The sequence below is a fragment of the Tachysurus fulvidraco genome, chromosome 18 (genome assembly GCF_022655615.1).
Source record: "Tachysurus fulvidraco isolate hzauxx_2018 chromosome 18, HZAU_PFXX_2.0, whole genome shotgun sequence".
In the NCBI taxonomy this organism is placed as follows: Eukaryota; Metazoa; Chordata; class Actinopteri; order Siluriformes; family Bagridae; genus Tachysurus; species Tachysurus fulvidraco.
The window spans coordinates 19,189,844-19,217,608 of record NC_062535.1 but is presented as its reverse complement, the minus strand read 5'-3'; the positions used below and the strand labels follow the sequence as shown (position 1 = coordinate 19,217,608).

The 27,765-nt window shown below is 38.0% G+C and overlaps 3 protein-coding genes across 15 annotated transcripts in view; 1 reads left to right on the top strand and 2 right to left on the bottom strand.

Annotated features, from left to right (window-relative positions):
• Nucleotides 1–14,858, top strand: part of LOC113646401 (zonadhesin-like) — a 73,460-nt gene extending 58,602 nt beyond the window's left edge. For 4 of the 12 annotated variants that reach the window (XM_047803203.1, XM_047803205.1, XM_047803213.1 and 1 more), the window contains 3 exons: nt 12,987–13,094; nt 13,346–13,383; nt 13,550–14,858. In XM_047803203.1, the coding sequence (XP_047659159.1) occupies nt 12,987–13,094; nt 13,346–13,383; nt 13,550–14,314 (911 nt within the window). In that variant the 3' untranslated portion in view covers nt 14,315–14,858. Of the gene's footprint in view, nt 1–1,135; nt 1,250–1,401; nt 1,705–2,082; nt 2,209–11,792; nt 12,126–12,402; nt 12,460–12,986; nt 13,095–13,345; nt 13,384–13,549 lie in introns of those variants that run through there. The other 8 variants (XM_027152630.2, XM_047803209.1, XM_047803207.1 and 5 more) reach the window with 8 other exon arrangements.
• A 776-nt stretch (nt 14,859–15,634) lies between these two features.
• Nucleotides 15,635–22,138, bottom strand: LOC113647192 (nuclear factor 7, brain-like). Of its 2 annotated transcripts, none has more exons than XM_027153827.2 (6): nt 21,612–22,138; nt 18,580–18,675; nt 18,064–18,216; nt 16,993–17,015; nt 16,490–16,608; nt 15,635–16,400 (listed from the first exon to the last, which is right to left on the bottom strand). In XM_027153827.2, the coding sequence occupies exons 1-6, from the start codon at nt 22,008–22,010 to the stop codon at nt 15,745–15,747; spliced, it is 1,446 nt and encodes a 481-aa protein (XP_027009628.2). In that variant the 5' UTR covers nt 22,011–22,138; the 3' UTR covers nt 15,635–15,744. The 2 variants fall into 2 exon arrangements, with proteins under 2 accessions (XP_027009628.2, XP_027009621.2); XM_027153820.2 differs by having other exon boundaries at nt 15,636–16,400; nt 18,064–18,285.
• Nucleotides 22,139–22,939: 801 nt separating this feature from the next.
• Nucleotides 22,940–27,297, bottom strand: LOC113651850 (zinc-binding protein A33-like). Its single transcript, XM_027160765.2, has 6 exons — nt 26,622–27,297; nt 26,206–26,301; nt 25,287–25,508; nt 25,147–25,169; nt 24,912–25,030; nt 22,940–23,918 (listed from the first exon to the last, which is right to left on the bottom strand). The coding sequence occupies exons 1-6, from the start codon at nt 27,045–27,047 to the stop codon at nt 23,257–23,259; spliced, it is 1,548 nt and encodes a 515-aa protein (XP_027016566.2). The 5' UTR covers nt 27,048–27,297; the 3' UTR covers nt 22,940–23,256.
• Between the last annotated feature and the right edge of the window lie 468 nt (nt 27,298–27,765).

Here is a 27,765-nt window from a genome sequence, read left to right as displayed (position 1 = left end):
GACTTACAGGAGGAGAAATAAATCTTAAATCTCACACACTACACAAACCCCAATCAAGCTAATAATATTCACTTATGTACGGCTGATTCAGGACCAGTTCTCTAGCCACATGTATATCTCATGGTTTACACTGTACATATAGACACAGATATAGGAATTGAGATTGAGATTAAATTTGTATGTACCACATGGATCATAACTGAATTTAAAGATATAAACAAAGCTGTTATTCCACTAAAAGCAACATAGAGCAAAATCTCAGCTGTTACATCCACAACAAACTACAAAACTGGGATAAAACATAAACCCCAGCTCCAAATATTTACCCCATTCATTTGTATGTAATAAAAGTTGCCACGTGCCCATGTGCTCATGGGACTGGAACCACAAAATACAATGATTTAATGGTCATTAAATAATTAGTAATCACTCCATAGTAACAACTCATAGTTAAGTTATGAGTGTGTTTGAAATAAATTCACTACAAGAACAGACAAAGCTCGATACTAAAACCTTACAATCTGTGCTCTCAGGCTCCCTCTGCTGGCACAAGACACATTTCTAACACACTTTTCTCCACTGTTCAATTACCCACGATCAGCAGCACCAATAAATTGTGAACCAGGGTGTTATTTTCTTAAAAACTTCCACAACAGTAATTAGAGAGAGATAGATAGATAGAGAAATAGAGAGGGAGAGAGAGAGGTGGCATGTTAAGGTACATCTTTTGTACATTTATAAAATATCTTTCACACATTTCCAGACATTTTACCCCAATTAACTTGTTTTGATTCTGTAGGTATTTGGTCATTAGTGCTGATGGGAGACTTTTACGATAAAGCACCATAGACAAAAACAAAAAGATGCATCAGTCTGCAAGAGGAAATGACAAAAGACTGTGTTCATTTAGACCAGTATTGAACATCAAAAGACAGAAAGAAAGAAAGAAAGAAAGAAAGAAAGAAAGAAAGAAAGAAAGAAAGAAAGAAAGAAAGAAAGAAAGAAAGAAGGAGACTACCATGACTTTTTTCTCTCTCAGGTATGATTTTCCTCACTATTGGTCAACTGAGAGGGTTTGATGTCAACATCATCAGCTGAAAGACTGTGAAAGACTTGAGAAACTGCAGGAAGAGGAAACTTAAAAATTTAATTCAATAGAAGACAAAAGTTTTTGAGAGGATCAGTGAAGCTTCAGTTCAGTACAGAATGAAGAATTTCTTTACCTTCATCACCTTCTACCTGATCTCAGGTCAGTAATTATACATTAAATAACAAACTACAGAGTTGAGGAATCATTATGAATTTGTGCTGCTGTTAGTTTCATGCTGAACTTTAGTATTGAGAGAATTTGGAGGTGTTTATCATCAGAAAGATGACAAATCTTTTTATTCTGATTGACAGGTTCAGTGCACTGCTTTGATGTGATCAGTTATCCTGGAGGTCGCGTCAGAATTTACTTCAAAAATCCACAAATCACATCACCTGTGTATTTTTGCAAATTTATAGCAAACACAGAGTGTAAAGATTTGCTAACAGCTCAGATCTCAGAGTTAAACAATGTGAAACATAAGGACAGAATTGATCTGTTTTACACTGGAGGAATAATTACACTGAGGTACATAAACCTGAGTTTACAGGATACTGGAATGTATCAGTTTGGAGACTTGAACTGGAATTACAACATTAACCTGAAAGTGAACAGTGGTGAGGAAATTTATGTGCTTTAATATTTAAACTTCATCATGATAGAGGATGTAAACAGCAGGTTCTTAATACCAACAGCTGTGTGTTAAAATGGAGAGTCTTGATTTTTTTGAACAGAAATATAAATCAGGTGAAGTGGAATAATGTAGTTGTGATAATGTACGAATGTAATAATGAAATAATGTGATTGACAGATCCATGTTGTAGTGGGACAAAAGCAGTAACAGGTCATTTGGGACAGACGCTGATGATCAGCTGCTTCTATCCAGTAAAGTTTGAAACAAACCCCAAGTCCTTCTACAAACTATATGGCTTCAGTGGAGCTGAACTGATCCGTACCAGTGGAACAGAACAACACCAGGATGTCATAGTCTCCAGTTTTCAGTGTGAACATCACTAATTTGAGAAAAGATGATGGAGTACTTTATTCCTGTGCAGTTACTGAAGACATGCGTTCATTCAGTTATCAGTCGCTCTTCACAGTAATTCAGCTCCAAGTTACTGGTGAGATTTATTTTGCTACCATATTAGAGTGAATTATTAAAAAAACGCCTAAAAATAGTTTCTCTAAGTGGTACAATGAGTCTTACTGCTGCTTATCATCTGTTATTTACTGACAATACTGTATACAATCAACAACAACGTCATTTTCATCTGTTTGGAAATCTAGTCTTTATGTCAGTCAGCAGTTTGAACCCACAAAGTTCAGAACAGTCCACAGTCAGAGTTATGACTTATCTGTGTTTTCTTTGTGTTATTAATATATGAACATGGGATTACTTTCTGGTTCCTGTAAACAGAAGTAACAAAAGACACAACAGAGAATCCAGATGGCACATCATACACATCTGAGTCTGGTAAGATATTAAATACACACATTTAGGGTCTGTTTCTCTGTTGTCTCCTTTATGCTCCTATTTTCTTTGTCTCTAATTTATATCTATGTTAACCCACATAACTGCTAGGTGGTAGTTATGCTAACCCCCTAGCTTGATTGCTAGGATGTTTCTAGGTGGTAGTGTCGCTACTCGATCCGTAAAGCAACACTATCGGTTCCGTGCATGTGCGAAATGACGTCACTTCCTGTCATCGCCGACGGCAGTTTCGGATATTAACGCTACCCTTACCGTTGTCATAGCACTTTATTTGCAAGTCTTATTATTTGCAACTATTATTTGTCCTTTCAACAATTAATAATATTGCTCGTTTAATGTCTGTTTTGTGTGCAAGTTTGCTTACTCTAACTTGTTTTTATGGTATTGTTGTCCTAAGCAATCATTAAAATAATATATAACATTTTTAAGCTTAATATGTGACACAAAATAAAACGTATGAGAAAATGTAGTAAAATTAAACTATAGTTTACATGTTACACATAATTTGGGAAATACAGATGTGTGTGTTTACATTTACAAAAACGCAGGACAAAACTGATTTATTCAACTGATTTATTCATAAATTAATTTGTTCCCTCACTCACTCACTCACTCACTCACTCACTCACTGAAAATATAAATAAATAAATAAATAAATAAATAAATAAATAAAAACTGCCCTCAAAAGGGTCATGTGTGATGAATTCCCTGAGGCAAAGGATGAATTTATGTTTATTTTTCAATGTCAAGAGGACATGGAAACATTTTTGTCCTACTGCATTGATGAAAAAGGCTTGAAGGTCAATGCCTGTTTACCAAATTATGTGTAACATGTAAACTATAGTTTAATTTTACTACATTTTCTCATACGTTTCATTTTGTGTCACATATTAAGCTTAAAAATTTTATATAATATTTTAGTGATTGCTTAGGACCATAATTTAGGGTAAGCAAACTTGCACACAAAACATTGCACACAAAACAGACATTAAACGAGCAATATTATTAATTGTTGAAAGGCAGACAAATAATAGTTGCAAATAAAGTGCTATGACGACGGTAAGGGTAGCGTTAATATCCGAAACTGCCGTCGGCGATGACAGGAAGTGACGTCATTTCGCACATGCGCGGAACCGACCGTGTTGCTGTACGGATCGAGTAGCGACAAGTAGCTATTCTAATTAAACTGGTTGCTATGGTGTTGCAATGATATTCCTGGTGTTGCTAGGTGGTGGCTATGCTAACCCAGTGGGATTCTAGTGTTGCTAAATGTTTGTTATGCTATTTCAGCGGTGCATGTAAACCGAAGTAACAAAGGGGACAACAGAAAGTTCATACTGTAGACACACCTGAGCTTAGAAAGATTTGTGGTATGTTCACAACTGTTAGGGGGTTACTAAAATGTAGCTTTGTTGTTAAGTGGTTACTGTGCACCCAGTTGTTTGCTACTGTGCTGCTAAGTGCTAAGCTAACTCGGTTGCTGGAACATTGCTTGGCAGTTTCTGTGGTATTCCAGATGGTTGTAAGGGTATTGTAAGGAAGTTGCAATGCTATCCCAAGTGGTTGCGCTGAGAAGACTTAGTTATGCTAGTGTGTCACTAGATTAAATTAGATTAGATTAGATTAGATTCAACTTTATTGTCATTACACATGTACAAGTACAAGGCACGAAATGCACTTTAGGTCTAACCAGAGTGCAATAGCAGCAAGTGCAGGATATACAGTTTGTACAAGATTTAAATGAGTTAAATAAAATGTTAATATAGAAGTAATTTACAGATGTGTGTGTACTATGAACATAATATACAGATGGTTATAATTATAACTGAAATTTACAGAAGGATGTAACAAAATATATGGTTATTACTATAAACAGTAATTTACAGATGTGTTTGTACTATGAATATAATATGCAGATGAATATATACGTGCTATGAACATAATATACAGATGGCTATTAGTATAAACTGAAATTTACAGAATGGTATGTTCTATAAACAAAATATATGGTTATTAATATAATATATTGATGTTACTATAAACAGAAATCAGGTGGATATATACAATGGTAAGGCAATAGTGAGCAGCAATTCAAAAACAGAGCAAGTGAGCATAGTTTGTGTAATAGTCCATTGGTGCAATAACGTCCATTTGTGTAAACAGTCCATTAGCGCAATAACGAAGTGTGAGGGGGGAGATGTAACAGTGTATGAAAGACTATATGATCAGCGAGGGACAGAGTTCAATAAAGAGACAGCTCTAGGAAAAAAGCTGTTCTTTAGTCGGCTGGTCCTGGTCCAGAGGCACCTGAAACGCCTGCCGGAGGGCAGAAGAGAAAACAGTCTATGGGCAGGACGAGAGGAGACCTGAAGAATGCTGTGAGCTCGACGCAGACTGCGTTTCTTCTGGATGTCCTCCATGGCTGGAAGTGGAGTCCCTGTGATGCGCTGGGCAGTCGCTAGGTAGTTGATACGGTATTCCAGGTGGTTGAAAAAATATGCAGCACTATGTAGAAATCCTCTATGGACTAAAGTAGCTTTCACAACTATTTGTAAGTTTTCCAAGCCTAGACGAGGGTGAAATTAATGACACACAGACGAATGTACCTCTTCTACCCGAGGCCTATTATTGAGCCTCTTTTTTGAAAACAACATGCTCTTTTTAACGAGTATATCTCAAAAACTACAAGGTGTAATTGAATAATTCTGGTACTGAAATAAAGGTAACACGTGAGATTTAGAAGTGTTCAAATAAGTATATATATACTGTATATATACAGTACAGACCAAGGTTTGGACACACCTTCTCATTCAAAGAGAACATTTAGTTCATAACAAAAAAGTGTGAAACAACTGAAAATATGTCATATTCTAGGTTCTTCAAAGTAGCCGCCTTTTGCTTTGATTACTGCTTTGCACACTCTTGGCATTCTCTTGATGAGCTTCAAGAGGTCGTCACCTGAAATGGTCTTCCAACAGTCTTGAAGGAGTTCCCAGAGATGCTTAGCACTTGTTGGCCCTTTTGCCTTCACTCTGCGGTCCAGCTCACCCCAAACCATCTGCATTGGGTTCAGGTCTGGTGACTATCACCGGTTCAGGTCATCTGGCACAGCACCCCATCACTCTCCTTCATGGTCAAATAGCCCTTACACAGCCTGGAGGTGTGTTTGGGGTAATTTTTTTCACACTTTTTTGTTATGTATATAATTCCACATGCTATAATTCATGGTTTTGATGCCTTCAGTGTGAATCTACAATTTTCATAGTCATGCAAATAAAGAAAACTCTTTGAATGAGAAGGTGTGTCCAAACTCATGGTCTGTACTGTGTGTATATATATATATATATATATATATATATATATATATACGTATATATATATATATATATATATATATATATATATATATATATATATATATATATATATATATATATATACACACAGTACAGACCATGAGTTTGGACACATATATATATACGTATATATATATATATATATGTATATATATATATATACGTATATATATATATATATATACATATATATATATATATATATATATATATATATATATATATATATTGTGTGTGTGTGTGTGTGTGTGTGTGTGTGTGTGTGTGTGTGTGTGTGTGTGTGTGTGTGTGTCTATTATCAAAAAAGCTTTTTCCTTTTAAAGCTTTCTATTTATTGTCATGGTTCTTTTAAAGTTATGTTGAATATCAAGGAACTGCAGAACCATAAGAATTATTTTCTCTTCAGCAGTTCTCTCTCAGCAGCAACACAACGTAGGTAAAACTCTTCAGGTTAACCTGCTCCATCACTGATTATAGGATGGTTTAACTCATCTGTGTAAAAATGCATGAACTATCTGACGTTTGTAATGATGACATTATTCAGCTGTTTTAAAGTGAATATTCACCATAATGTCATCAGCAGGATCCTCATTCATCATCATCATCATCATCATCATCATCACTGTGTGTGTCTTTGTAACTCTGCTACTGATTGGAGGATTTGTACTCGGCTACAAGTTGAGACACAAAACACAAGGTTTTTTCCTATTATCTTTTCATCTCTGTTTATTTCAGGCTGCTGATTATGAAAACGATCTACATCAGATTCAGAACATCATGATGTCTCCGGTCTACCAAAGCCTAATTCCCAATACAAACCAATCAGATTCAGTCTACCAAAGTTTAAGCTCCAGAAAAATGAATCTGACTGATGGGTGTTAGTTGGTGTTGACGTCTAGAATCTGGTAGACTGAATCTGATTGGTTAGTGCTTGGAGTTAGGCTTTGGTAGACTGAATCTGATTGGTTAGTGCTTGGAGTTAGGCTTTGGTAGACTGAATCTGATTGGTTAGTGCTTGGAGTTAGGCTTTGGTAGACTGAATCTGATTGGTTGGTGTTAGTCTTTAAATCTCAAAACCATGTTAAATGAAAGCAATGTAAAACTTTGTATCCTGTTATCATCTAAACCTGTAAATGCATTCTGCACATGTCCAGACACTGGGATGTGTATTTATTCTCAACAATTTTGTATTTTTTCTATCTAAACTTGGCATTGTGTACATATTCTGCATTTATACAAAGAGACAGAAAATGTGTAAATGAACTATTTCTGCTTTATCAATCAGCAATGTTGTTCATGGGAAAAATTCTTAAGGTAGATTTTTATATTCAACTATTTGTTTTCTTTAACCAGTCAGAACAGTAATATGATTTCAGCTGAATTTTATTGCAGACCATCTCCCACTGGTCATTTCCCAACATCCCCACTAGTTAGCTCTTCTCATCACACACTTGCATGTGATTCCTCCAAGACACATGAAGACACTGCACTTTTCCATCTTCTGTTCATGCTACATTACAGGGCAGCTGAACATCTCTTACTCCTACGTGAGCTCAAAGAACCACACAATTGGTCAATGTTACTCTGAATTTCAGGGGGAGTAACACCATCCCTCCCACTCAGACAGCACAGCCACTTCTCTTCTCTCAAATTTCTAACCACTGATGGCTGTGACATCATCAAAATTTACGTCAGAAATAAACATCAGATTTCTCAGTAGATTTTTTTTTACTGAGTAATGCTGTGCATTAACTAACTAAGCTTTAATTTAATAAAAAAAATCCTCTTGCAATTAATCAAAATATTTCATTTTCTTCATTAAATCTTGCAAATGGTCATTAAATCATTTAAATTGTTAAATTAAAATTAAGAGAGAAGCTTAGACAGTGTATGCAGTTGAAGTTGAAAATTTACATTGCAGTGTTTATCATCTAATTTCCTATATTTAATCTGTCAAAACATAAGATTTCCCTAAATTATTTGGCTAAGCAGCCAACCATAGTGTGAAGTTGTTAGGAGCTCCTGGGAAATTTCCATACCAGATTCACAGAAGGTGCTGCAAGGTATTTCTTCATAACTGGCTTTTCTCTTTGTTCCCCACATAAGCTGTGTTTTATCCTTCCTTCCACCAACTGGTATCATGCCACCGGTTCCTTATTTACCCAAATGTTTTGCCCTATATATATCAGCCCTTCTGTATCTGTCTTTGTCAGTCATTGTTTTGTGTTTACATGATATAGTTGGATGTTTTCCAGGTCATTCTTATGTTTTGTTATTCAAGTTGTATTTGTCCTGTGTTCATGTAAGTCTAACTGTATTTTATTTATGTTACTTATTTATGTGCTTAATTTGATCCTACGTTTAGGTCAGATTCTCTGCATGATCATGAAATGCGTAGAGATCTGGGTTTGATCCCCACATTTTACATAAATAACGCAGAAAAAACCTGTCATATTTTATTTCATTCTTTTATTATTATATTATTTTATACTTTTATTTTTTTCAATCTGTTATTGAAATGCCACACGTTTGTCCTAAAAATTATTATATAAATTAAACATAAATTATAGGTTAAATTACATCATAGACATCATAGTTATCATATGGTAAATTCCTCTTGTGTGAAGAAACCCATTTAGAAGTGAATGCTATTTTAATAAACAGTAAGTTCTGTCAAAACAAATGTAGAGAGATAGATTGTTTTTGTTAAATAAAGTGTTAAAACAAAATGTAGGAAATTGTTTGGAACAAAAATTAATCAGTTGTTGGTGGTGGAGTCACATGTAAAAAAAAATCAGGCTTTAGGCTTTATATTCTAATATGTTGGGTTGTTTTTTTTTTTTTTTAACTGTTTGCGTTAATTGACCGAATTTATAGCAATATAATTGGAACCAATGACAACTGCACCAAGATCAATAAATAAATAAAAACACCTCACCTTTTCACAGGCCAGAACATTCATTCATTCATTCATTTTCTACCTCTTATCCGAACTTCTCGGGTCACGGGGAGCCTGTGCCTATCTCAGGTGTCATCGGGCATCGAGGCAGGATACACCCTGGACAGAGTGCCAACCCATCACAGGGCACACACACACTCTCATTCACTCACACACTCACACACACACTACGGACAATTTTCCAGAGATGCCAATCAACCTACCATGCATGTCTTTGGACCGGGGGAGGAAACCGGAGTACCCGGAGGAAACCCCCGAGGCACGGGGAGAACATGCAAACTCCACACACACAAGGCAGAGGTGGGAATCGAACCCCCAACCCTGGAGGTGCGAGGCGAACGTGCTAACCACTAAGTCACCATGCCCCCCACCCCCTCCCCCCCATGTCAGTACAATGCAATGCTAAATGATTCGCCTTTCCTGAGGCCACAATCAATATCTATTTTCAGACAGCTGGAGGAAATAAAGTTTACATGTACTAAGAACTTATATAAAGATCTAACGCTAGGCCAATCCATGAACAATATATGTATAATTGCAAACAAGCATTTATTATTTTGCTAAGCTTACCTACGGTGTCCGAGAAGTGCAAAACACATTAACAAATCCGAAAACAAATGAACAAATCCGAAAACACAATGGCAAGTCAGACAACCCGGAAAAGGTAGGTATCATTAGTGCATGGAAACTTACCGATCTTTGGACAAGACACCTGTCTTGACAACGTTTTCCGTTGGTTGTCTGACTTGTTGTTCTGTTTTCGAATTTGTAAATGTGTTTTGCACTTCCCAGCCACAGTACTTACTGGATGTCTGTTAGGCAAAGAGCTAAACATTCTAACTAATAAACATTAGAAGTTAGCCGACTACACTAATGGTTAGTAATGACTCGAGTTTACAAGAATTTACAGTAATTTTTAAAACGTATTTATAGTCACAGACACATTTTCATTATTAAAATCCTTCAGCATTTTTAATCAAAATGATTTTACTGTAAAGTAGCTAAACTTTTAAATTGACATCAGAGATGCGCTCGAGCACGTCCGGGGTTGGAGAGAAGATTCTAGCACCAAGGGTTAAGAGGTTTTTTTTAAATTGTTTTTACTTGATAGAATTAACATAAAAATGCGATTGAAGGTTTTTTTTTTACTTTCCCTCAGTCATGTTGTCATTTTCAGCACAAACAACAATAATGTCATAAAATGAAAGTTACTTCAAATATTATAGATTTAATTTAGTTTTATTAGTATTTAATTTTATAAATTTAGTTTTTAGTCTGCAGGCACGATACATAATATGGGTATAAAACTAGTTTTAACAGGATAAAGATTTCCTTTTTATATTAGCAACACCTTTTAAAATATAACACCCCATCCACACACACATTTCTAGTAATTACAAAAATATCCTAGGGTTTTAGATTTTAAGATACATTTATGAGATATATTCACATACTTCACCACATTGAGCTTATTTAAGTTGTTTTTTTGATTGTCGGTGATAAAGAGTCCAGAATTGTTAACAGTTTATAAACAGTACTGCAGTAATCCTCTAGAGGGTGTCATCCTCAGAAACAGTTTTCCTTCACTTTTGACTCCATATAAAGACATCCACCCTTAACCCCTGTATACTGGGACACCCCCACGTGACTGGTTGATGTGGAGGAAGTCCTCTGTCTCAGTCCCAGACACATTTGACCTACAGTCTACTAACATACTTTTCTGATTATAGTTATTTGCTGATGGTAAGACTTTAGACAATAAAATCAAACTGACTTTCATCGGGCATGAAAGAGGAAATGACCAAACAGATGTGTGTATGTCTTCATCAGTCAAAGACAAAGAAAGCTGTTTCAATCCAACCACAAAAAAGAAATAGACAGAGAAAAGGGGGTGTTGGGGCAAAGAGAAAGAGGGGTTCTCAACTGGTGTTTGGGGGGTTTGGGGCATCTTTAAGATTTTTTTGATTCAGGGTTTGGTGATTTTTCTGTTCATTAGTCAGGTGATAGATGACAGTGTTTCAACATTATCAGTAGGAGGGACTGTGAAGTTGGGTAACACAGACACATGCTACAGAAAGAGGAAATGACCAAACCAGAGAGAAGTGAAGGCGGAGACATGAAGAAATGATGATATACATTTTTCAAATTTTTATTTCAGTTCTTAATAGTGGGTTAAAGTTTTTGAGAAGATCAGTAAAGCTTTAGTTCAGTAAAGAATGAAGAATTTCTTTTCCTTCATCACCTTCTACCTGATCTCAGGTCAGTAATTATACATTAAATAACAAACTACAGAGTTGAGGAATCATTATGAATTTGTGCTGCTGTTAGTTTCATGCTGAACTTTAGTATTGAGAGAATTTGGAGGTGTTTATCATCAGAAAGATGACAAATCTTTTTATTCTGATTGACAGGTTCAGTGCACTGCTTTGATGTGATCAGTTATCCTGGAGGTCATGTCATAATGAACTTCATAAATCCACCAATCACATCATCTGTGTATTTTTGCAAATTTAAAGCGGAGACAGACTGTAAATATTTGCTAACAGCTCGGGTCTCAGAGATAAACAACCTGATTCATAAGGACAGAATTGCTCTGTTTTACACTGGAGGAATAATTACACTGATTTACATAAATCTGAGTTTACAGGATACTGGAATGTATCAGTTTGGAGAATTCAGCGGGTGGAATCACAACATTAACCTGAAAGTGAACAGTGGTGAGGAATTTTTAGGTGCTTTAATATTTAAACTTCATCATGATAGAGGATGTAAACAGCAGGTTCTTAATACCAACAGCTGTGTGTTAAAATGGAGAGTCTTGATTTGTTTGAACAGAAATATAAATCAGGTGAAGTGGAATAATGTACAAATGTAATAATGAGATAATGTGATTGACAGATCCATGTTGTAGTGGGACAAAAGCAGTAACAGGTCATTTGGGACAGAATCTGATGATCAGCTGCTTCTATCCAGTAGAGTTTGAAACAAACCCCAAGTCCTTCTACAAACTAGATGGTTTCAAAGGATCTGAACTGATCCGTATCAGTGGAACAGAACAACACCAGGACGGCAGGTTCTCCATTTCTGATGACAGGAAGAATAAAGTTTTCAGTGTGAACATCCCTGATTTCAGAAAAGATGATGGAGGACTTTATTCCTGTGCATTTACTGAAGACATGCGTTTATTCGGTTATCAGTCGCTCTTCACAGTAATTCAGCTCCAAGTTACTGGTGAGATTTATTTTACTACCATATTACAGTGAATTATTAAAAAAACACCTCAGTTAAAAATATTTTCTCTAAGTGGTACAATGAGTCTTACTGCTGCTTATCATCTGTTATTTACTGACAATACTGTATACAATCAACAACAAAGTGTCTTTATGTCAGTCAACAGTTTGAACCCACAAAGTTCAGAACAATCCACAGTCAGAGTTATGACTTATCTGTGTTTTCTTTGTGTTATTAATATATGAACATGGGATTACTTTCTGGTTCCTGTAAACAGAAGTAACAAAAGACACAACAGAGAATCCAGATGTCACATTAGACACATCTGAGTCTGGTAAGATATTAAATACACACATTTATGGAATCTTCTCTTTGTAATAGGTTGCAGCTAAGCTAACCCAATTGGTTGCTAGTGTGTTGCTAAGTGGTTGCTATGCTATACTAGCTGGTAGATAGAGTATTAGGAGGTTAACATGCCATTACAGGTGTTTGTCAGATGGTTTGCTCTGATGACTCACTTGCCAGGGTGTCACTGAGTAATTGTGATGGTATTCCAAGTGGTTGCTAGTGTGTTATTAGCTGGTTATTATTCTAACCTAGGTGTTTCTAAGGCTTTATTTTAGTCGGTTGCTATGGTGTTGTTATGCTATACTAGCTGGTTGATAGAAAGTATTATAGCTTAAAGAATTCTGAAGCCTTTCCTATGAACAAATGAACAACTTTGAGTGAAAGTATTAAGTTTCTGATGGAAAATTAAAATAAGTTTATGAGGGAAAATGAGTTCACACTTTAATTATCAGCCTCATCACCAGCATTTGACTGAACTTTATCATCATCTCCTCTCTCCTCTGATCTTTTCAGCAGGTTCCACCACCATCATCATCATCACTGTGGTCATCTGTGTGCTTCTGCTGCTGGGTGTTGTAACAGCTCTGATCTTTTACAAGCAGCTATGGAAAAAGTTGCAAGGTACATAAGAGATGTTTATGACTAGAACCCTTTCTATTGTGTGAAAACAAGAGAACTCTGTACATTTTATTTACACCAAACAGCATAGTGTTAATTAAACAATTACAAAAAAGAACATTATTTCAACGGATTAACCGCACATTGGGATTATTATGTGCTGGTGTTTACAATACAAAGGAAAAAAATCACTTATGTTTGTATTTTAGTAATTGAGTGTTTTAAACAGTCGGATGTGATTTTCTCTTTCACAGGTACCTTTGAGAGAAATGTGTCGAAAAGACTTTCACAAGTGAGTATCTGAGGGTTGAACATGACTTTCCTGTTAATAATAAGTTCTATGTAAGTGAGGCAGTCAGTCATTGAACACTGCTGTACCCCTGAATCACAGGGTAGATGAACAGAAGAGACTAGTGGGACTGAACAGTTTATTTATCTCTTCCTTCTATTTTTTTTAGATTCCCCACTATGATGAGATTAAAGACCACATACCACATGCAGATACTGCAGAAACAGCGTATTACTCTGTTATTCCTCTAACCACAATCCACGCAAACACTGTGTACGCCACTGCGGAGTTACCCACAATCCCCTCTGACCACCCAAACACTGTGTACGCCACTGCGGAGTTACCCACAATCCACCCAAACAATGTGTATGCCACTGCAGAGTTACCCTCAATCCCCTCTGACCACCCAAACGCTCTGTATGCCACTGCGGAGTTACCCACAATCCCCTCTGACCACGCAAACAATGTGTATGCCACTGCGGAGTTACCCACAATCCCCTCTGACCACCCAAACAATGTGTATGCCACTGCAGAGTTACCCACAATCCCCTCTGACCACCCAAACAATGTGTATGCCACTGCGGAGTTACCCTCAATCCCCTCTGACCACCCAAACGCTCTGTATGCCACTGCGGAGTTACCCACAATCCCCTCTGACCACCCAAACAATGTGTACGCCACTGCGGAGTTACCCACAATCCCCTCTGACCACCCAAACAATGTGTATGCCACTGCAGAGTTACCCACAATCCCCTCTGACCACCCAAACAATGTGTATGCCACTGCAGAGTTACCCACAATCCCCTCTGACCACCCAAACAATGTGTACGCCACTGCGGAGTTACCCACAATCCCCTCTGACCACCCAAACAATGTGTACGCCACTGCAGAGTTACCCACAATCCCCTCTGACCACCCAACAACGTGCCTTTAAGTGTGATTTAGTCACATGACCAAATAAGCTCAGGTGATATTTTTGGATATTGATTTAATTGTGATGATTATTTTCTTGACACAATGTTGTTTCACATATAATACATTTAAAATTTTAGCACATATTGTATTCTATATCAGAATTTCCAAAGTGTCTGTTCTGTGATTTGTGTGTTATTTAATAATTGTTTAAATATTTTGTGATATTTAATGACCTCTATTTTCATATCTTAAGTTAAATTAGTTCCTATGCTTTCTTTATAAAATACATTGTTTTAATAATTTTAATAATTTTTTCATTGTTTTAAAATACATTAGTAGCTTTTTTTATTGTACAGAATGTGAAGCAAATATGTAAAATATAGCTGTTGTGAATCTGCTGTAATAAACCCAATGTGTAATTTTAAATTTGCATGTGTTACAGAAAATAAAACACACACACGCACATACGCACACACACACACACACACACACACACACACACACACACACACACACACACACACATACGCACACGTACACACACACACACACGCACAAGTACACACACACACACACACACATACGCACACGTACACACACACACACACACACATACACACACATGCACACGTACACACACGCACACACGCACACGTACACACACACGCAAACACACGCACATACACACACACACACGCACACACATACACGCACACGTACACACACGCACACACACACGCACACGTACACACACACACACACACATTCTGTGCTGTTTTATTGCTAATGTTGTTGGGTAATTTATCTGATCAACTAATTCAAGGAATTTCTTTTCACTTAGTAATAATATTGTACTGTACTACATTATTGTAGGATATAATATACTCTCACACTCTCATACTCTCTCTCTCTCTAACTCAATCACTCACTCTCTCTCTCTCTCTCTCTCTCTCTCTCTCTCTCTCACACACACACACACACACTCACTCTTTCTCTCTCACTCACTCACTCACTCACTCACTCTCTCTCTCTCTCTCTCCCTCTCACTCACTCACTCACTCACTCACACTCTCTCTCACTCACTCACTCACTCACTCACTCACACTCCCTCTCACTCACTCACTCACTCACTCACTCACTCTCTCTCTCTCTCTCTCTCTCTCTCTCTCTCTCTCTCTCTCTCTCTCACTCACTCACTCACTCACACTCCCTCTCACTCACTCACTCACTCACTCACTCACTCACTCACTCACTCACTCACTCACACTCCCTCTCACTCACTCACTCACTCACTCACTCACTCACTCACTCACTCACTCACTCACTCCCTCTCTCTCTCTCTCACTCACACTCACTCTCACTCACTCACTCACTCACTCACTCACTCACTCACTCACTCACTCACTCACTCACTCACTCACACTCCCTCCCTCTCACTCACTCACTCACTCACTCTCTCACTCCACACAACCACAACCAAATGATCAAGCCAATGATAAACAAATATAATATGAAATCAGCAATCTGATTTTTTTGTCTCTGTACAAACGTGTGCTCTAAGACCAGGGCTGGATTAGCAGGAATGATGCGTAGATGAGAAAGACGCTCTTTTGGGATCAGGAATGGAAACAACTGCACACCGTCAGGAATTCCAGTATAACATGCAATCACAGATCCATCACTGACATCCACAAATTTCACCATCCGACTTATGCTCACACTGCCGATGGTATACCACCAGCCCAGTTGGACCTGCACTGTTCTTGGCTTCCTGCGTATACGGAACGAGTATTGGCATGAAGTCAGGAGCATGTAGGATTCCCCTTTTCTACTCAGACCCCAAAAGCCCGTTTCGGCAGTCAAAGGTTCCACCGACTTCACGTTTGCTGAGTGTCGACACACACCGAGAGTCCAGTGCTTACTGTCTCCCACCTCAATGTTCCAGCAATGGTAGCCGTCACTGTATCCCTCAGATCCCAGCACCAAACTGGTCTCCTGAAATGGAATAGGGTTCGGATGCATGTGTAATGACTTCCCTACGCTTCCCAGGTCATCTGATATGAAAAAGTCCTCAGGAGCAGTGTTCACATCCAGGAGGATCGGATCTGGACAGAGCAGAAAAGCATATGATGATCTTCTGACTGCACTTTATCATGCTGTCTCAGGGAAGACAAACGCTTAGAGTTTCACTCACAGTAAAGAAAGATGTCCGTCATCTTCTCCCACACTCGGTATCCCAGATTCCCCACATGTTTGGCCATGTTAATGAGATTTTCTGAACTTAACTCTGAGTCTAAGATTGTGTATTGAGCTCTGAAACACACACAGACACAAACAGGAAATTTACCAACAATTGTGAGGTAAGATGTTGTTGCATGAGAGCCAAAAATAAAGGGATGTTTTTCTTTTCTTTTTTACTGAACATTTCCAGTATGCAGTGTAACACATTCAGTCATCGTGATTTAGAATCTACAGTCAAAAGTTTAAAAGATAAAAGCTTTAAAACAATGTGAAACACAGGACACATCATCAAGTCCATCCTGTCTGGTGAAAAAAAAACAGAAGAGAAGAAACAGACAAAAGAGGCAAACAAAAATAAGTGAAGGTTTTAAAGGCTGGGCCTGAAAAACACATGAAGAAAACAGGAAGAGGAAATAGGAAGAGGAAAGAGCTGAGCTGAATATTAATACAACATACCTCTGTAGTATAAAGTTATAATTCTGTAAGACAAGAAAACCAACAATACACGTTACACGATACACAAAAACATACAGTATTTCCACATTTATTCTTGATTATAATCCATCATGTGGCAGCAGCACTGTAAGGAAAAGCCTGCAGGTCCAGAGCTATAGATAGCATCTCTGTGACACTTTAGTGCCAGATGTGCTGGTTTGAGCATTTTAGAAAAAGTTAATCTCCTGAGATTCAGCCTTGTCGATGAGGAACGAGGTCAGAGGTGAATAACAGACTGGTTCGACTCTACAGAAAGGTCTCAGTAACTCACATAACCAGGTGATGTTTGTGAAATTGTACTAAACTCTTCATTTCTGTGGTAATATACTGAATCCAGCTGATGTACTGAAGCTCATCTGTTCCATGGGTCCTCGTTAGAGTGACGTTTGATTTGACTGGAAATTGTATTTAAATTTATTTAATTTTATTTTGCTATAAACTATAGAGGTGTTCATATCTACACTAAAAACCAGACAGACGGTGTACTGACCTGCTCTGTGTTATGTACCTGTCCTGTACGGTGTTGTGTTGTCGTGTGTCTTGCACTGTTTGCACGAGGCCGCACACGTGCACTTTATGTCAATAGTTTAATTTGTTTTAGCATTTAGCCCTTAGCTTTAGCCTTTAGTTGTGTTGAAGCCTCTGTGTTTAATGTAGCACCAGGGTCCTAGAGGGACATCGTTTATTATCATCAACTATTTATTTATTTATTTATTTATTTATTTATTTATTTATTTATTTATTTATTTATATTTTATTTCTGTATTTTTTTATTTTTATTTCTGTAACACTGCTCTAAGACTATTATTATTAAGGCTTAAACAAATAAAATTATATGTTCATTAAAATGAAACATGAAAATTAAAAAATATATATATTTTTAAATATTAAATTGTCATTCAGCTGAACTGAGAACATTATCTGAAATTAAATGTGTAATCTCATTGTGTTTATTGGCGACATTATAGATGACGTGTTCCCTCTACATGACTTTTTGGGAGGGCTGTTTTTTTTTTTTTTTTTGTATTTTACCTGCATGAATGTGGCATCTTCAGTCTCCATTTCTTCTTCCACCTCCCTCACTCTGTCAGAAAGAAGCAGTATCTCTCGTTCTATCTTTTCCTCCACCTTCCCTCTCTTTCTCTCTACTTCTTTCTTCAGTGCCGTCATTCTCGTCTCTTCTTCCTTTCGAAGAAAATGGTGAAATTTCTCAAATTCTGCTTTTATCTGCTTCTCTGCCTGCTGGGCCTGAGACTGAGAGTGAAAGAACGATTAGAGAGAAAGAAAGCTACAGAAGGAGAGAAAGAGATGTCTGAAAACTTCGTTCTTCAGGTCATAAGAGTTATGTTTCGTAGTAACATGATAAGCTTAGGCTTGCGTATTTTTTGTCCTATTAACTACAATAGAGTAAAAATGTTAACACAAAGGCTTCATTACTTATTTAACAAACCCAACAAGCCAGAAGCAGGTAGTCACTGTAATCTCTGTGTAACCTGAAACTGGGCTGTTTCGTTTTAGTAAAATAAGTAGATGTTGTCACTGAGTTACCTGAATGTACTTGATGAATTGGGATGTTTGACAAGTGCCGTTCTTTCGAGACCGCAAAGCTTTTTCAGATGTTTGGAGAGCAGCTTTAATTCTCACCTGATGAAAGATGAAATCAAGGATGTGAAAACACCAGCAAGTAAAACGATGAAACATCATTTAGGGAAGTCGTGGCTTAATGGTTAGAGAGTCTGACTCCTAACCCTAAGGTTGTGGGTTTGAGTCTCAGCCCGGCCACGACTGAGGTGCCCTTGAGCAAGGCACCGCCATCCACAACTGCTCCCCGGGCACCGCAGCATAAATGTCTGCCCACTGCTCCGGGTGTGTGTTCACCGTGTGTGTGTGTGTGTGTGTGTGTGTGTGTGTGTGTGTGTGTGTGTGTGTGTGTGTGTGTGTGTGTTCACCGTGTGTGTTCACCGTGTGTGTGTGTGTGTTCACTGCTGTGTGTGTGTGTGTGTGTGTGTGTGTTCACCCTGTGTGTGTGTGTTCACTGCTGTGTGTGTGTGTGTGTGTGTGTTCACTGCTGTGTGTGTGCACTTTGGATGGGTTAAATGCAGAGAATGAATTCTGATTATGGGTCACCGTACTTAGCCGTATGTCACGTCACTTTTCTGTTGCTTTATATCTTGATCTGTATGTAAGGATGAAATCATTGTTACTCACGTTACAGAAGTAAAAGATTTTTTTAACCTTGTTTTTAACCTTACTGATCAGTTCATCACTCCACAGGTCAAACTGGTCATGCTAATTATTTCATAGATACTGTAGCTAACTAGCCAAACGCGGCAATTAACTAATTTTGCCTTTGTAAAGCATCACAATTGATTAATTAAAATGAAGAAATCAAAATGTAAGTGAAGTGAAGAGCTTTAAATCTTCTGTTTTACTTCAAGTGGCTGAACAAAATAAATTGCATTAGATTGTTAAGAAATTGCAGACATGTTCTTTTCAGAGAAATCTTCATGAATGTGGTTTAAATGATGCAAATCACTCGAGAACAGAAAGGCCAGATCTGACGTCTAAAACGGGATGCACTTACTTCAGGGGATTTCAGAACAGCGTAACAGATATTGCGTCATCGGGTAGGCGTGGCCTATTTAATAACCCTAACCCTAACCGTAGTTTTTGTTTGTTTATTTGTTTTCGAAAACAGCTTAACTGTATGATAATAAAACATGATAGATGTAAAATATAAAATCTACCTGTATGACTGTTTTGTCCTTCATTATCCGTCGTAGGTTTGCTCTTTTTTTTGAAAGAGGGTGTTCTTTTCCAAGACCTCCGGAAACACACCCACTTTACGTCATGGTAATGAAACTAATGAAATTTAGTGAAAACAAGCCACAGTTCTGGATTCTTTAGACAAATAATATTAATAATTACTTGTAGCAGAATGATGGAGTATGGAGCAAGAAGAAGGGTTTGTGATCAAAGCATTTTACATCTCCGTGGTGGAGGCAGTGTTACGGCATGGACATGTGCAGCGTCCGGTGGAACTGGGTCACTGGTGTGTATTGCTGAAGTGACTACTGAAAGAAGCAGCAGGATGAAGTCTGATGAGTTTAACCTGCACTTTCTACTCAGATTCACTCAAATTCTGCAAACCGAGACCCTAAAACTACCATAACAGCGACCCAAGTGCTTCTCAAAGCAGAGATATAGAATGGCCATAAATGACCATGATGTCAACCTGAGCTCGCTTTTGACTTACTGAAGACAAAACTGAAGACTGAAAGACACATAAACAAGCCATTTCGCACATACTATACAATATTCCAGTCATCTGCTGTTTTTTGCACAACTCTATATATAATCCAAAGGACCTGCTGCTAAGAAACTGTGTTCATTCTAATGTTACTGCACGAGATATTGTTTGAACATTCAGTATTTACATTCAGTATTTACATTCAGTATTTACATTCAGTACATACACCGGTCGGTCGGCGCTGTTACTGTTTATTGTCTTTTGTGTATTGCATTTTTGGTACTTTTTGTATTGTCTTGTAACTTAATGTCTGCACTGTCTTTTGTCCTGCACTGTCTTTTGTCCTGCACTGTCTTGTTTGTCTTGTCCTGCACTGTGTACACCAGGTTGCACAGTTGCACTTTATGTGGCTAAGACTACTTACATGTCCTTAGCCCTGTCTTTGTTTTATGTAGCATCATGATCCTGGAGAAACGTTGTCTCATGTCACTGTGTACTGTAACAGCTATATAGGGATGTAATGACAATAAAAGCTTCTTGACTTGACTTGACTTGACTTGACAAGCAGAGACCACAGAATTTATCATCATGCGGTTATGTCCACAGTTTGTGTCGACTAAAGGATTTGCATACAAACCATTGTAATAATCCAAATGATTTGCAATGGCATTGTTACAAGTGAAAATAGAATCTTGTTGATATTTATTTTGTTAAACCTTTTGATTTAAAGCAGAAAGTCAACACTTCAGTCACTTCTTGATTGCTTGATCATTTAATAGGAAAAATGAACAAAACTGTGGCACTACTTATGGACCTGGCTGTAGCTGCATTGTACTCTGGGACATTGAGTCCAGCATTTGTTCCAAAGTCACCACTAGTATTACTCTGGATTTCTCATTATCAGGCCACCGAACACCAGTGAAACCAATAACGCCACCAATAACCGTAAGAGCTGCAAACAAACTGCACACTTATACAATAATACAACAATACAAACTACACAGTAGCGGCAGAATCGCTGATCACACGATGAATACTTCAGTATAAACAGATGTGATGTGCATCAGGGTGGAGTTTTCCTTTCTCAAAACAAGTTAATTAGAGAGATTACAGACATTTCAGTAAATGTGTGATAAATCGGTGAAGCAGGCAAGGATCAGTAAAGAAAAGAAAGCTAACATGTTAATATTAAAACAGCTGAAAGGCTGAAAAAGGTTAGATCATGTAAGACCAGATAAATTAAATACTGTGGCTGTGGTTGTGCAAATACTGAGAACAGAGAAGGAAGTCTGTCTCTCTTCATGTCTGTCTGTCTGTCTGTCTGTCTCACCTTGTGTTGTCGTACAGCATTTGTGAGCAGCTGAACTCTGTGTGATGTGTGTCTTTCTTTCCTGCACTTTGAACAAATGACCTCATTATCAGTTTTACAGAAGAACTGGACTTTCTCTCCATGCTGAGAACATCTGACTTCACTGTTGCTCTCTTGCTCCTTCCTCTCCTTTTCCTTCTCCCTTTGATAAGACTCGCTGGTGTTCCTCAGCGCCAGGTTTGCCACGGGTTCCTGTGCACACACCCTGCGGCACAGAGGACACGACCGGGCGGTGTTTACAGTCCAGTGTTTTTTAAGGCATTGGCGACAGAAAGTGTGTCCACAGTGGATGAGCTGAGGATCTTTATAAAGCTCACAACACACCGAGCACGAGAGATCGTCTTCTAGAGAGGATGCCATGAAGGAGACGCCAAAACTCCAAAGCAGACAGAGAGATTATAAGTTAGGAGCATATCAGAAGAGATCCTGAGAAAGTGAAAACTCTGAGGACTTCCTGAGAGAGACCGCCTCCTGGGAGGGGACCTGAATGTAATTGGTGTAAAAACAAAAACAGAGGGATAGGCAGAAGGCAGGATTACACCACAGTGCTGGAGCTGTGTGTCAATGCTTAAGCCTCGTCTTATGTAATGACTTTCTTTTGAAAAGGATACTGGAACATTTCCAAAACATCTGATTGTTACCACATGCAGAACTGCTGCACACTCAAGTCTTGTTTTTATAAGGTTTTTTCTTTTCTTTTCAGGATTCCTGCAGGTCCATCTGAAGTCATGAGCATTTTATAGTGCAGATGAAATTCAACGAGAGACAAGTTCTGTATGAGTCAGGATTTAATGTATGAGTCAGTTTCAGGATTCAGCAATCGAGCACAAGATGGTCTCTGTGTGATTATTACAACAGCTGGAGGTTAGACAGCGTCATGCTTTCCTGTGATGAACAGAATGAAACTTGTCGATTATTCATCCTGCACCACACGTCTGTGTTAATAAATATTTGTCATGCAGATTCAAAAATATATACAACTAATATAATAATAATAATAATAATAATAATAATAATAATAATAATAATAATAATAATAATAATAATATAGTTGTATAATAATATATACAACTAAACATCTGTAAACCTATAAAGAGGGAATTAATATGAGGATAATAACGAGCTCAGAATGGTTAGAGATGCGTCTGATAAATTATTACTGAAACTTCAAAATAGCCTCTAATATATAAATAATTTTTTAGATGTTTGTGTGTGTGTGTGCGTGTGTGTGTGTGTGTGTGTGTGTGTGTGTGTGTGTGTGGGTGTGTTCATTAAAAAAACTATTTAAAGACATTTCATGCAGAACTTTATTTTGGTTCCCTTTTTATACAGTTGTTAACATTTATAATGCGTCACTATGGCAAAAATAGAATATTAGTGTCTTTTCATTATACAGTCTTATAACAACACAGAGAATAAGCATCGGATTAAAGAAAATCCTGGTACATTTTTACTGCTGATGATTGTTTAATCAATAAAACTCAGAACACTCAGAATGTGTTTCTCCTCATTCTAATCTGTCTAATCTTTCGTATTTAAACATATTCTTGCCAGGTGCTTCTTGTAACGCAACCCAAAAAAAACTCTGACTTTCATTTCCTTAATTTTATTTTTTTAACATCAAAAGCATCAAAAGCATCAAAAGCACCACGAAGAATCCAATGATATAAAGAGGTATCAGGTCCATGTGCCTGTCTAAGAAGGTGAATTTCTTCTCCATGGTGATGTTTACATTCATAGGAACAATGCGCAGAGAAGCGTTTTTCTCCTCTGGGATCAGAAATGGAAAGAAGTCCCTCCTAAAGGCTACATCATGAATAGAAGCCATCACAGATCCATTGGAAGCATCTGAGAAGCTCAGCATCCAGGAAAGTTTCCAGCTGTTGAGATCGAAACGTTGCATCAGCTTCACCCGCACTATTTTTGGAGACCTCCTTAACTGAAGCGGAGTCTCCGGGGACCCTAAGGTGTAATAGAAATCTCCAATTCTGCAGAGACCCCAAAACCCGTTTTGAGGGGTCAGGTCCTGCGGGTGGTTTCTCTCAGCTGCTGAGCGTCGACACACCCCGAGGGTCCAGTGCTTGCTGTCTCCCACCTCCACGTCCCAGTAGTTGAGGCAGGCATTTTGGGCCTCTGAACCGAGAACCAACCGGTTAGAGTTCTTCTGTAGGGGGTTGGAGGAGTAAAACCTGTAGACGGATCGGCTCCCGGACACCAGCTCACCGGACACAGAGATGTGGGCGGAGTTTGGATCGAGGACTACTGGGTCTACATAAAAACAGATAAACACTTAATTGTGTTTTTGATCTGTTTGGCACTTATTTTATAGCTATACATCTTCGTCCAGTGTGCTGGAATATTAGTGTCCTGATGATTCTACAGAACAGTGCCATCGACATACGGGTACGATTTACACCGCAAATGTTTCATTTAAAACGATTCATCTTATTTAATACATTTTAATCTCATTAAATCTAATTAAAAATCAGGCCTCGATCCACACTTTACTTCACCACTACAGTTAAATACCAATCCACATTCAGCTGTCTGTGATTATTGGTGTTGGGGAGAACAGTTCAACCCTGACGGATTTATTACCACAGAAATCTTTATTAAAGAATAATGCATAAAACCTTATGTACAAATAACCTGGAACCTTCTATCACTGATTACACTCAGTTTACTTTACGGCACATGTTTGTTTTGGTCCGTGTTCTGTCTCCACCCACATTCTGTCATTAATAATCTCCTGAGTGTGTTTTGATTATTCTACCGTTTTCAGTTGGACTTTGGATTATTCTGTGTATTTAAGTCCTAGTGTTTATTTGTTCTTTGTGGAATATACACTCGCTGCTGATTTGCACCAGTCGTTATTAGTCGATATTCGTTCTGGTTTCTTCGACTTGCTCTGGTCTGATATTGTTCATGATGTTTTGTTGATAAGCAGAAACTTTACCTGATCCTTTACCTGCACATGGACACGTCGAAATACATCCACAACAAAAAGATTAGTGTAAATTTATTATTTCAGTATGAGACTGGAGCATCGTTACACACCGCACGCTGCAAAAGTCATAAACAATCTAGAAATATGAAAATCTTATAAAAAAAATAAATACAAAAAAAAGAAGAAGATAGATGAATAATTCAAAACCATAAATTCAAGACTTTCAGTAAACTTTCCTTTGTTAAAAAATGCTAAAAGATAAAAGATTACTTGACTCACTTTAGCTATGTAAGTGTTAGGGATTAGTTACTCACAGTAAGGACAGAGATCTTTCATCTTCTCCCACACTCTGAATCTCAGATTTCCAACATGATTGGAGACGTTGATCAGAGACCCGGAGCTCAGCTGTGAATCGGACAGTCTGTTCCGAGCCCTGAAACACAGAGCCACTGTATGTTAACTGTATGTTTCTATACACACACACACAGATTCTGAGCTATAAAGGCAGACAATCTGATGCTGTGAGAGTCAAATGGATTAAAAACATACCGTCTCATAATCTGGTCAAAATTCTGAAATTAAAATAAGAAGAAACAGATTAAGAAAAAGCTTTAATGCTCAGATCCAGCCTTAAACTGAAGATTGTCTTAAACCTAAAAGCCTTCCTGACTGATTTACTCGTTTATTACCGACAGGAATGTGATATCATCATTCTCCATCTCTTCTTCCACCTCCAGCAACCTATCAGAGATGGACTTTAACTCTTGTTCAATCCATCCTTCCAGTTTTTCTTTCTTCTCTTCCGCTTCCTCCCTCAGTGCTGCTCTCCTAGCCTCCTCCTCCTCTCTGAGGAATTGATGAAGCTTCTCAAACTCCTCCTTTATCTGCTTCTCTGCTCGCTCAGCTTGAGACTTAAAGAGAGAAAGAACTATTCAGCACGTATACAGAGTGTCCCTGTAAAAACAGAGCAGTTAATGAACTAATAATAAGCAGATATATTGATTAACAACATGCTCAAGTTCAAATCTAACACAAAACATTATAAATACATGAGAATAAAGAGTACAATCATCAATAATCTGTACAAATGTCATTTAATTCAAATGTCAATACTATGTATTTATTTTTTTTTACTTTCTCTCATGTCTTTTGCTTATGAGTCTAACCAATGCCAGTGATTTTTGGTTCATATTAATAAAATAAATGATTTCTTTCTATCATTTTTTTCCCCCATGGTTTATTATTCACCTCGAGACAGCGTGATTTCATACAAGCTAAAAATACAGCGGAACAAAACACAGGTGCAAACAATCATCAGGAGACCTGACGAAGCAGGAGCCTGAGCAGAAAACAAAAAGCTTCCACTTGACACCATCACTAAGATATGTGTAAAAGTAAAGGAAGAATGCTGAGTATATGGAAATTAAATCCCGAACAATGCGAAAGTAAGAGGAGAAAAAAATAACAGTTCTGTGAATGCTATAATTTAGAAGAGAGAACAGGAATAACCAGCTAAACAACCAGCTTTGTTCAATCAGCTGATAAATAAAAGCCTGTTCATACTCACGCAGTTCACCCTGACAATCAGAACCATGTCCTACACTTTACCTCGATGTATCTGGTGATTTTACGCTCCAGTGCTGTGCCATTCCGCAAAGACTCCAGAACTTTCTCAGCCGGACGCAGAGCTGCTTTAATTTGGTCCTGCAGAGATAAAATATATTTGTATAGTCTTATACGTAGCTGCAATGTGTTCATTCTAATCCTTTTTATTCAATATTTGTCTCGATTCCTAACGAAATGTTTTCTCATGGTAACAGAACAAATGATAAGAAATGATAAGTAAACAAAAACATTCGTGGTACAGAGATGGACCTCAAACTAACGCTGGATGATCTGAAGAACATCTTCCTAACATGGAGGAGAGTACTAAGGTCCAGAGAGGTCAAATCATTTGAAGGTAATGTTCTAAATACAAGAACTTTAAAGATTTGTTGTCAGGACTTGTTAGCTTAAATACACACCTTGCGCTGAGGTACAGCGTGTGTAAGAGGCTGAACTTTGTGTGACATATGACCAGTTTTCCTGCATTGAGGACATAAGGCCATTCCATCATCCCTACAGAAAAACAGGATTTTCTCTCCGTGCAATAAACATTTAGTGCGTTCGTCCTCCTCCCTCTCTTCTCTCTCCTTTCTCTCTTCTCTCTCCTTTCTCTCCTTCTCCCTCCGATAGGTCTCACAGGTGTTCCTCAGAGCCAGGTTGGTCACCGGTTCCTGCTGTATCAGGTGCATACATAAGGGACATATCCGAGCGGAAAACGCGGAGAAACGGTGACGATGTCCGACACATCGGAGGCAGAAAGTGTGTCCACATGAGAGGATCTGAGGATCCTGATAAATCTCTAAACACACCGAACATGTGAGATCGTCTTCTACTGAGGACGCCATGAGTTATCCTCAGAGGAAATGAAAGTTAAAGCTGCAAAAGGGAAATATAAAGTGTCGTGTTTTCTTTCCCTAAAAATGAAACTTAACGTCGGTGCGTGAATCCTGGAAGGAGGAAGAGCTTTTACAGGAGGAGAAATATAGAGCCGGCAGCTGGGTTGCCAGATCATGGATGAGTTTTGCATATTAATATTGTTGATCTGAGAACAAATAACCATGTGCTGCTAGAAAGTCTGTCTGCACAGCCAATCAGAACCGGATTTGTGTCTTGGGTTATCTTGAAATGTGAAATAAAATAATCTCATACATTTCAGTGTAATGTTACACACACAGAAGCAGTCCGGGGGGTGGAGTCTGACCTCATCCAGCTCCTCGTACCTGAGTAAAGGCACCTGTATAGTGCGCGGTCTAAAGGGGCGCCATTGTAGCGTTTTGTCAGTGGATACGGAAGCTAGAAGACTTGCGTTGAACTTCATCTTCTCCAGTTGTCTTGTTGCTTTCACAGAACACGTGGAAACGGAACAGATGTGTGTGTGTGTGTGTGTGTGTGTGTGTGTGTGTGTGTGTGTGTGTGTGTGTGTGTGTGTGTGTGTGTGTGTGTGTGTGTGTGTGTGTGTGTGTGTGTGTGTGTGAACAATTCAATTCAATTCAATTCAAGTTTATTTGTATAGCACTTTTTTACAATAGACATTGTCTCAAAGCAGCTTTACAGAACATAAAC